The 10331-nt window shown below is 40.0% G+C and overlaps 1 protein-coding gene across 3 annotated transcripts in view; it reads left to right on the forward strand.

Annotated features, from left to right (window-relative positions):
• cracr2b (calcium release activated channel regulator 2B) overlaps window positions 1-10037 on the forward strand; it is a 62739-nt gene extending 52702 nt beyond the window's left edge. For 2 of the 3 annotated variants that reach the window (XM_060914408.1, XM_060914410.1), the window contains 8 exons: window positions 1015-1094; window positions 1877-1985; window positions 4254-4380; window positions 7258-7339; window positions 7736-7850; window positions 8025-8132; window positions 8903-8979; window positions 9079-10037. In XM_060914408.1, coding sequence (XP_060770391.1) covers window positions 1015-1094; window positions 1877-1985; window positions 4254-4380; window positions 7258-7339; window positions 7736-7850; window positions 8025-8132; window positions 8903-8979; window positions 9079-9166 — 786 coding nt within the window. In that variant the 3' untranslated portion in view covers window positions 9167-10037. Of the gene's footprint in view, window positions 1-1014; window positions 1095-1876; window positions 1986-4253; window positions 4381-7257; window positions 7340-7735; window positions 7851-8024; window positions 8133-8902; window positions 8980-9078 lie in introns of those variants that run through there. The other variant, XM_060914411.1, reaches the window with a different exon arrangement.
• Window positions 10038-10331: the final 294 nt, after the last annotated feature.

Raw genomic sequence — 10331 nt, forward strand, 5'->3', positions numbered from 1 at the left:
CCTGACTTACTGTTCATAGCTTTTGCTGGAGTTACAGGGCCTTGCATAAATATTCACCCCTGGAACTTTTCCACATTTTGTAGTTTCCACAGCTTGGAACTGAAATGGACCTACGTGGGATTTTGACAATTTGATATCCACAATATGTCTAGATGGGAAAGTTCAAGGGGGATCAATACTTATGCAAGCGACTGTAGGACAAATGCTGATCATTATATAATCAGGTTTATTTTTTTTTCTTTTTTGTTCTTTACGTAAGCAAATTTTAGCATGTCCCTAAAAGGACATTCTGACAATTTCCTCAAAAAGGCACATTTTCTGCACATTTCAGTATTTTAAAAGGATTTGGTCTTTATGTGAATGTATCATTCTAAATCATGAAATTATTCAATAACCAAACCATTTTTTTTTCCTTACTCAAGTGGTCGGTTTTAAAATGCTGTGCAGAAAATGATTTTTGAGTAAAATGTTGAAAGTCTGCTTGGAAATTTGCCACATCACACGACGAATCTGTTTATCACTACATCCTTATTTGTCTGAATTTTATGTGTCTGTACCATTATGTGCTGTATTTTTGTAAAGTTGGATTAATTTATTGCATTTACTGTATATTTCTGTGTTTTAGTTTTGTGTCTTTCTGTTTAATTTTGGTTTGTTTTCCACAAGGTCATGAACAAAATGAAGAAAATCTTGTAAGTCAGGTTATGAACAAATGGGTGTGTTTTTCAGCCCCACGACAGTACACAATAAAAGACATTACTGATGGTACACAATCCGATCTGTGTCCTTATTGCACAAGACCTAAATGTAAATAAACATGCAAAAATTTCTCCATCTTCTGTAAATAAACCCCAAGCCTATGACTTCAGTTATACAAGAGAAACAAATTCTTTACAGTATAAGAAGACTTGCTTCACAACAACTGTGGTATTTCTCATACACCTGTTTGTGAACATTTTACATTCAACTGTTAATTTCGTCTAAAGCCAAAATATTCCATGGACTGTTCCATAGACGCCTAAGATGAAGAGACCTTTAGAGAAGAAAGGATCAGTAATCGGAGACTATTTGCTGGCCAAGAAACCTGGAAACAGGTGGGTCACTAACATTCACATCAATAATTTTATCAAATAGTATTTTATATCGAGAGAGTGCAGATTAGTCATTTGAATGTGTTTGCTGGGAAGGAGGCCAACTTGGTAGGGGACAGTGTTTAACGGAATACTTTTCATAACATTTCACGCGCTGTTTAAAATAAGAATATTACTACATATTCATCAAAACAATTAACCATGGCTTTAATAACCGCTTTAATTTTATTCATTTAGCAATATCCAGTATCCGTGAACCAGAAATGTTTTTCTAGGCGTCTTACTGAGATCAGCTTAAGTCATGTATAATTGGGGGCCAAGCAGAACGCTGCATAGGCATACACTGTGTTTCTACATTTTCTTTTTATTATTATTTATAAGTTTTGTTCAGGAAAAAAATTAGACCGGATCAAGCGAACCTTTTGATGCTTTTTTTTTTTTTCAATGTGTGGTCATTTCTACAGTACTGAACCATACATTTTCCTGTAAGACTAGTGTATCACTGAGCTTGTAACAACTGCAACAGCGTACAATTATAATTAATAACTAAGCCCTTAACTCCTTACAGTGTATTATTATTATTATTATTATTATTATTGCATTTTAAACATGTTACTTGGTAATTATGGTAATGAAACTAGAAGGAAAAAACATCCCAATCATGAAACAGAGGAATGCTATACACACTGACATGCTATAGAGGTTTAAGGGGTTAAAGCTGTCATTTATATAAACCAGGAGATCTGTTTAACTGAATTAATGTTGTTGTTTTATCAATACTTAAGACAGGTCAGTTTTGTTGGTCAGATGAAGAAGAGCTCACCTGATGTGATTGCTGAGGCAGAGCTAACACTGTCAGAGAAAAACCACGAAGCGGATACATACAGCAAAACGGTATTGTAAAGATTGTTTTTGCCCTCCGAAGCAATCTTTCTTTCTTCTGAACAGCACTTCCCCTCCCTCTGTATCATTGCTGAAGTGCCCTTGAACAAGATGCCTAACCCCCAACTGCTCCCCGGGCGCTGTAATATAGCTGCCCACTGCTCTGGGTATGTGTGTGTGTGCTCATTGCTTACTTGTATGCATGTGTTCACTGCTTCAGATGGGTTAAATGCAGAGATGAATTTCACTGTTTAAGTGTACATGTGACGAAAATAAAAACAACTTCTGTAATGGTGTGATCCCTGGGCTGCCAACTCTCACGCAATGAGCGTGAGACACACGCATTTGATTGTCTTCACACGCTCACATGCCATACCTCCGATTTCTCACGCTAGAAAAAAATCTAGTTTATCTATCTGATCTAGGCTACCCATTGCGTCGCGCCAACCACTTGCGATTGATCAATTACGCCTTACGCATGGCTAAACAGGCAGAGAGGTGTTCCCTTCTGTACACACTCCCCTATGGTAGGTGGCGCATCTAATGATGCTGCACTCGCCGGAAGTTGAATAATTGCCTACCGTCAATTTAGAGGAAGAGGAGAGAGAAGAAGGTATCTGAGTTGAAGACGGGTGTCTCAGACAGGTTTGTACATATGCATGCCAATGTGTGGTGTTACTGGCGTAATTATGAACTTGTATAAAGTTTCTGAATCGTTTTAGCCTATAAGTGTTGTGAGAATATTTAATGCCATATCGAGAGCTGTGTACTAGGCATGCTAAATCATTATAGGCCTACTGTCATGCCACAGCCTCTATCTTCCCCAACAAGCAGCACGGGAGAGCACCTCCTTAGCACACGTTTATTAAGGCGCATTTTTAGTTTGTTTACTGTATGTTATCATACTTTATGACTTTATTTGAAGCCATACTGGAAATGTTGTAAAATAAAGCAAGTAAGAGATAATATTACAAATGCAAGAAGAGCCATTAGCCACCATACCTATTGTTTATTTACAGGGTATTTATTTTTAATTATTTATGATGTATGTAATTGCTCAGTTAAAGTAAATAAAGCATGGTCACCTGTAATATAAAAGAACTTGAACTTGTGAATAATTAAAAAAAAAAGACAGAGAACAATATACTGAGGAGACAGGGTTTCAAAGAGGGCAAGACAGGTAGAGAATATTTGTCAGATAACAGGCCCTGACGAATGCTCTATTACCAATAAGAAACATAGATAAGAAATAAATTAATAAGAAATATATTAATATAGCTTATTTAAGTATGACAAAAAAATTTTAAGCCCAACTTTGTGTGCACATTCCCACCTATGGCCAAGGTTCAGCTTTTTGTGTTTCAATACTGTTCAAACTTAATCATTTTAATGTTTCTTGTAGCACATGCACATTTTGCTTACTGTTTAAGCATTTTATTTGTTCTTTTGCTGTTGATATTTTTCCCCATGCCAATCTTCTGCTGAACCCAGTGGTGGGGAAAGCCCTTAAATGCATAATGAAGTGTCAGTGAGGGACAATCTTATTTTTTGTAACAGTTATTAAAAACTTAACATTTAGTTTCAATTCAGAAGGTGTTTAGGCTTAGCTGATGAAATATTTTCAAACATGATCTTGCCTTTAAATCTGAAACACAGGTCTATAGGGCTACAGGAACATTGGCAGTCATCTGTAGTTTTCTAGTGTGGGGGCTTTTAAGCCAAAACTTGGTGCTTTTGTTGGCCACAAGCTGAAGCCCCCCCCCCCCCCCCCATTGTCCATCTCCAGCTGGACGACCCACAAACCAAACACCAGAATGCAGGGGGACAAGTGAATATCAAACTGAATACAAAATTCCCACTTACTGCATGGTGTGTGGAAAAATTTTGCCGTCAACCCCCCCACTCCCACCCCACCCCCCCAAAAAAAATCTCACTCCAAGGAATTTCGAAAAGTTGGCAGCCCTGGTGATCCTAATGCTTTTATCTACCAAGGATAGAACATTCGAGGAATGGACTGTAAGCTTGCTAGGTTGACATGCATAATGCAAATATAGAACTTGAGAAATTTGCATGGTAGTATCCTCTTCGTGGCGATTCTGCAGATCTTGATTTTTCAAGTTCAAATTTTTGGTGTGTTTTTCTTTACTCATTCAGCCTGATTTGGCTTTTACTGTGTGTGTGTGTGTGTGTGTGTGTGTGTGTGTGTGTGTGTGTGTGTGTGTGTGTGTGTGTGTGTGTGTGTGGTTTTTCTTTTAATAACCCTGTTCCTGTGTTTCTCAGGGTGGAGTAAGTGGTCCAAAGCGTGTGTTTAAGGTTGTGTTTTTAGGCAGTTCAGGAGTTGGTAAGAGCTCATTCATCCATCATTACTGCAGAGGGCACTTCCCCAATAAAATGAGCACTACTGTAGGTAAGCCAGACCTAACCTCTGCTCATGTACAGTGGTGTTTGAAAGTTTGTGAGCCCTTTAGAATTTTCGATATTTCTGCATAAATATGACCTAAAACATCATCAGATTTTCACACAAGTCCTAAAAGTAGATAAAGAGAACCCAGTTAAACAAATGAGACAAAAATATGATACTTGGTCATTTATTTATTGAGGAAAATGATCCAATATTACATATGTGTGAGTGGCAAAAGTATGTGAACCTCTAGGATTAGCAGTTAATTTGAAGGTGAAATTAGAGTCGGGTGTTTTTAATCAATGGGATGACAATCAGGTGTGAGTGGGCACCCTGTTTTATTTAAAGAACGGATCTATCAAAGTCTGATCTTCACAACACATGTTTGTGGAAGTGTATCATGGCACAAACAAAGGAGATTTCTGAGGACCTCAGAAAAAGCGTTGTTGATGCTCATCAGGCTGGAAAAGGTTACAAAACCATCTCTAAAGAGTTTGGACTCCACCAATCCACAGTCAGATTGTGTACAAATGGAGGAAATTCAAATTCATTGTTAACCTTCCCAAGAGTGGTCAACATTTCTCTGCCTCTCCCTTCCCTTATCTTTCCTGCTTCTGCTGTCTTGTCTGTCTATTGTCTATACTTTTGAGAGACACTCTCCGCACTGCTCTCCAAACTAAAAATCATGGAATTGATAAACTGGTCTCTTCACGCAATTGACACAATCTTCTCGACGAGAAGCCTGGGTTTGGGGGAACCAGCCTGTCCTGCCAGAACGTTCGCAGCTGGCTGCACGATGGATGCATGGGAGAGGTGGCGGGTCGTGTGCCTGGTGGTTCTTTCTGTGGAGGACATTGAAGACATCTACCTATTCGGAACCATGATTACAGGACTTTTGCTGATTGGATTAGGCATTGCCCTGGTTTATCAAGGAAATCAGAAAACGGTGACAGCTGTCAAAGCCCCATAAAGCTGCCCGACATGATTGAAGCGGTGGGCAGAGCTGTCGGCACTCAGACTGTGGCTATTCAGAACTTGAACCGCAACATGGATAACATCATGGAGAAGCTTTTGGCTTTGCAAAGGAAAATGGATCGATTTGGAGACCGGAATGGACAAACAGAGTAGTCGTGTAAAGGAATGCGTCTACTCGCCCCAAGACCAAACAATCCCAATCTTATCTGTTTTCGGCTCCCTCAGACAGCACTGGCCTTGGCCAAGGCCGTTGCTGGGACAACAACTCCCCCTGAAGGTCACTGCTGTGAGACTCTCTCGTATTCCTTCCCCCACTTCCCACGGTCGCTGCTTTTACCCCCAGTGTGACAAGTGGGTAAGCTCCATCTTCAGCTGCAGGACTGGACTGCTTGTTTGCACTGGGTTACCTATACCTCTGCCCCTCCCCCTTACCCCCTCCCATGATCACTCCCTCCCTCACCCCCTTCCCCCTCGAGTCCCGAGTTTTCATGTTGTAAAGTGTACTCTGTTATTTTTGTGCTTATGTGCTGAGGTGTTTTTTTAATGTTCCCACACTGTACTCCCCACAGGTGCATAGTGTGGGGGTTGCTTTTTTCTCCTCCCCTCCCCTCATGTTACTCTGTATTTTTCATCCCTGTCTTCCTGTCCTGTCTACTCCCCCTGTGTCAATTGTATGTATGTGTATATGTACAGACGGGTTGACTGCTAATTTCGCTGGTACTTGTGACTAAGTGACAATAAAGGATTCATTCATTCATTCATTCATTCATTCATTCACTCATTTATTCATCACTCCAAGAGCAAGGCGTGTAACAGTTGGTGAGGTCACAAAGAACCCCAGGGCAACTTCTAAGCAACTGAAGGCCTCTCTCACATTGGCTAATGTTAATTTTCATGAGTCCACCATCAGGAGAACACTGAACAACAATGGTGTGCATGGCAGGGTTGCAAGGAGAAAGCCACTGCTCTCCAAAAAGAACATTGCTGCTCATCTGCAGTTTGCTAAAGATCCCGTGGGCAAGCCAGAAGGTTATTGGAAAAAAGTTTTGTGGATGGATGAGACTCAAATAGAACTTTTTGGTTTCAATGAGAAGCGTTATGTTTGGAGAAAGGAAAACACTGCATTCCAGCATAAGAACCTTATCCCATCTGTGAAACATGGTGGTGATAGTATCATGGTTTGGGCTGTTTTGCTGCATCTGGGCCAGGACGGCTTGCCATCATTGATGGAACAATGAATTCTGAATTATACCAGCGAATTCTAAAGGAAAATGTCAGGACATCTGTCCATGAACTGAATCTCAAGAGAAGGTGGGTCATGCAGCAAGACAACAACCCTAAGCACACAAGTTGTTCTACCAAAGAATGGTTAATGTTTTGAAATGGCCAAGTCAAAGTCCTGACCTTAATCCAATCAAAATGTTGTGGAAGGACCTGAAGTGAGCAGTTCATGTGAGGAAACCCACAAACATCCCAGAGTTGAAGCTGTTCTGTACGGAGGAATGGGCTAAAATTCCTCCAAGCCAGTGTGCAGGACTGATCAACAGTTACCGGAAACCTTTAGTTGCAGTTATTGTTGCACAAGGGGGTCACACCAGATACTGAAAGCAAAGGTTCACATACTTTTGCCACTCACAGATATGTAAGATTGGATCATTTTCCTCAAAAAATAAATGACCAAGTATAATATTTTTGTCTCATTTGTTTAACTGGGTTCTCTTTATTTACTTTTAGGACTTGTGTGAAAATCTGATGTTATTTTAGGTCATATTTATGCAGAAATATAGAAGATTCTAAAGGGTTCACAAACTTTCAAGCACCACTGTACTTGCACATAAAACAGGGTTTGGATCCACAGCATTTGAAAGCTTCTCCTAATACTGAATAGCATTTGTATTTGTTTGACAGGTATGGACTTCCAGGTGAGAAGTCTAGTGCTCGACTCCACCCAAATTGCTCTCCAGCTTTGGGATACAGCAGGGCAAGAGAGGTAAGAAAAAAATTAACTCTTAGTTTACTATTTAGCAGTCAGCGTAACTTTTTTTATTTCATAGCAAAGCAGTTGTAAATTTTTATAATAATAATAATAATAATAATAATAATAATAATAATAATGTCATATGTTCAATTACCGGGAATATAAACAATATTTATAGCCACACAAAAACCCTCACATACTTGGAGGCCACCCTGACGGCTGGTCTTAGTATAGACTAAGAGACCAGTTATACAGTATTTAACTCTATAATTTTATTATAATATCAATATGATTAATCATATAATACTGCAATAGTACTATCTTACTGAAATTGTTGAAAAACCTTTGCTATACACTTAAATCAATCTTTAAAAAAAATCAAATATTCCAATGATGTTGCTGTTGCAGATTCCACAGCATCACAACACAGTATTACCGTAAAGCAGATGGGATCCTGGTCATGTATGATGTGACTCAGACCACCTCGCTCCTAGCAGTGCGTGATTGGCTCGACCAGGTACAGGTGAGGCCAATTTGTGATGCAAATGAGGTGTTCTGAAGAGGTTTGCATTCCCACAGGTGGAGTAGGACGGCGCAGTGAAATGGGACAAGCCCAGAGATTCAGCCGTATTAACACAAGAACAAGCTTGTTTAACTTATGACTGGTTATTCTAATGTGAAGTCATCCTTCTGGCAGAAGAACATGGCTGATGGTGCATGTGTGATGCTGCTAGGCAACAAGATGGATATGGAGGATGGAGGAGGAAGGCAGGTGACCACCATGCAGGGACAGAAACTGGCTGAGGTAATCAACACTTAAAGTGCATATTCTGGACCAATTTTGTGTTGTTTTTTTTTAATATGAAAGTATGTCCCTTTACACACTCATCCAGAAGGGTAATTTTGCACAAGGCCATCTGTCTACAGCAGAAAAAAATAAAATAACAAAACACATCTGGAAAATCCCAAGGGAGTCTGGAGCCAGATTCGTGACGTCACCTGCGGAAGCGCCAGCAGGCTGCGCGAGCTTTGCACGGTTTCAGTGCACAGCCTGTGTAGACCAAGCGCTCTCGTTTCTCTCTCATTGTCGGTCTTTTGGGAAACGATGAGTACTAATCCCATCAAGATTGGTGTTGCTACACCCTCCTACGATACATCTGTTAACCATTTTAATAATTACGTGATAACGTTGAAGAAATTTGCAGAAAACCACCAGGTCATTTTCTCATAAACAAACCAGCGCTGGCGTAGGATTCAGAGGGAGGCGTCCCGCACGCGACGTCACGAAAATCAGTGTTTGCTGGGAAATCCAAATGCCAAGTTTTTTCAGAGGCGGACCAATTCGCCTCAAATGGCTTGATTTCAACTGAATTTTTCTGGTATTGCGCAAGGTAAAAAAAAATTGCAGAGAATGCAGAATGTTACAGATATTTGACCAAAGTTTAATATAAAATAGGAGAATTTCATTGATTTGCTCCTGAATTTACCCGTGATATGCACTTTAAGGACTTTCCTGTTTTGTTGAATGATTATTTTAAGGTTCTCTTTTCATCTGTTAATGTGGTTGTGTGTCAGGAGTACCAGGCTGAGTTCTTTGAATGCAGTGCTAAAAGTGGCTATAATATCCAAGAGGCTATGACACATCTGGCTAGGTGAGACTCCAGAGTAAAATTTAACTTATAATGGATCTATGCTGATTTTTTTTTTTTTGAGACAACTCAATACCTGATCATGTTATTCTGTCCCTGTAGACTGATGGGGACCCAGCAAGACGAACAGTGCGAGTCTGTACTTCACTCTCTGGACAACTCAAGCCAGAGGGGGCACTGCTGCACATAGGTGGAGAGAGAGCGCCATGGCACGAGGACCCACTACTGATAAAACCCAGTCACATGGTCATGCCACTACTGTTAAACTGCCTGCAGCATATCAGAAAGAACATGTGAAAATTCTCCTGAAGTATTTCTGCACATGATTCAACTATTTTGGACAGTTTTTCCTTGTTGTTGTGATTTTTTTTTCAGTATATTCTGCCCAGATCAAGAATTATGTCAGCATTGAACAAACATGGCCATAACTAGAGTTTATCACTAGCCATACTGATATAAGACAGTTATAATACATATATAAACATCTATATATAAATATACACTCATTGGCCACTTTAATAGGAACGTGTTCTTGATTCTAAGATTCCTGTTCTTGGCTGCAGGAGTGGAACCCAATGTGGTCTTCTGCTGTTGCATGCTGAGATGCTTTTCTGCTCACCATGGTTGCAAAGAGTTGCTATGTGTTGCTATATCCTTCCTGGTAGCTCAAACCAGTCTGGCCATTTTCCTCTGACCTCTCATCAACAAAACATTTCCACTCGCAGAACTGTCACGCAATATTTTTTTTTGTTTCTCGCACCATTCTGTGTAACCTCTAGAGACTATTATGTGTGAAAAGCCCAGGAGATCAACAGTTTCTGAAATACTCAGACCAGTTCATGTGGCTCTAACCAACACCCATGCCACAGTGAAAGTCACACTTTGAGATCAAAATTTTTCCCATTCCGATGTTTGAAGTGAACATTAACTGAAGCGCTTGATTTGTATCTGCATGATTTTATGCATTGTGCTGCTGTCAAGGGATTGGCTGATTAGAGAACTGCATAAAACAGCAGGCGGATGGGTGTTCCTAATAAAGTGGCTGGTCAGTCTACAGTGAATGAATATACAATACACTTCTACAAATAACCTGGAAGATATGTAGAACATAATGACACAAAAACCCAGTGGGTTTATTAAGATTATTAAGGTGCTGAGAAAACCTGTTCAGAAAACAGACTTCCAGTACAGAATGCTTGTTTGGTTTTGGATGCATCTACTGTCAGTCATTTCATAGAAACTATATGGGCCACCTAAGATCCTAGGGATGGAGCTTTGTCAACATGGGCGAGAATCCTTCAAATGTCGAACCCACCTAACTGTTGGATAACTCATCTTAAAAAAAAGGCCAATCT

This window comes from Neoarius graeffei, chromosome 2 (assembly GCF_027579695.1).
Source record: "Neoarius graeffei isolate fNeoGra1 chromosome 2, fNeoGra1.pri, whole genome shotgun sequence".
NCBI lineage: Eukaryota > Metazoa > Chordata > Actinopteri > Siluriformes > Ariidae > Neoarius > Neoarius graeffei.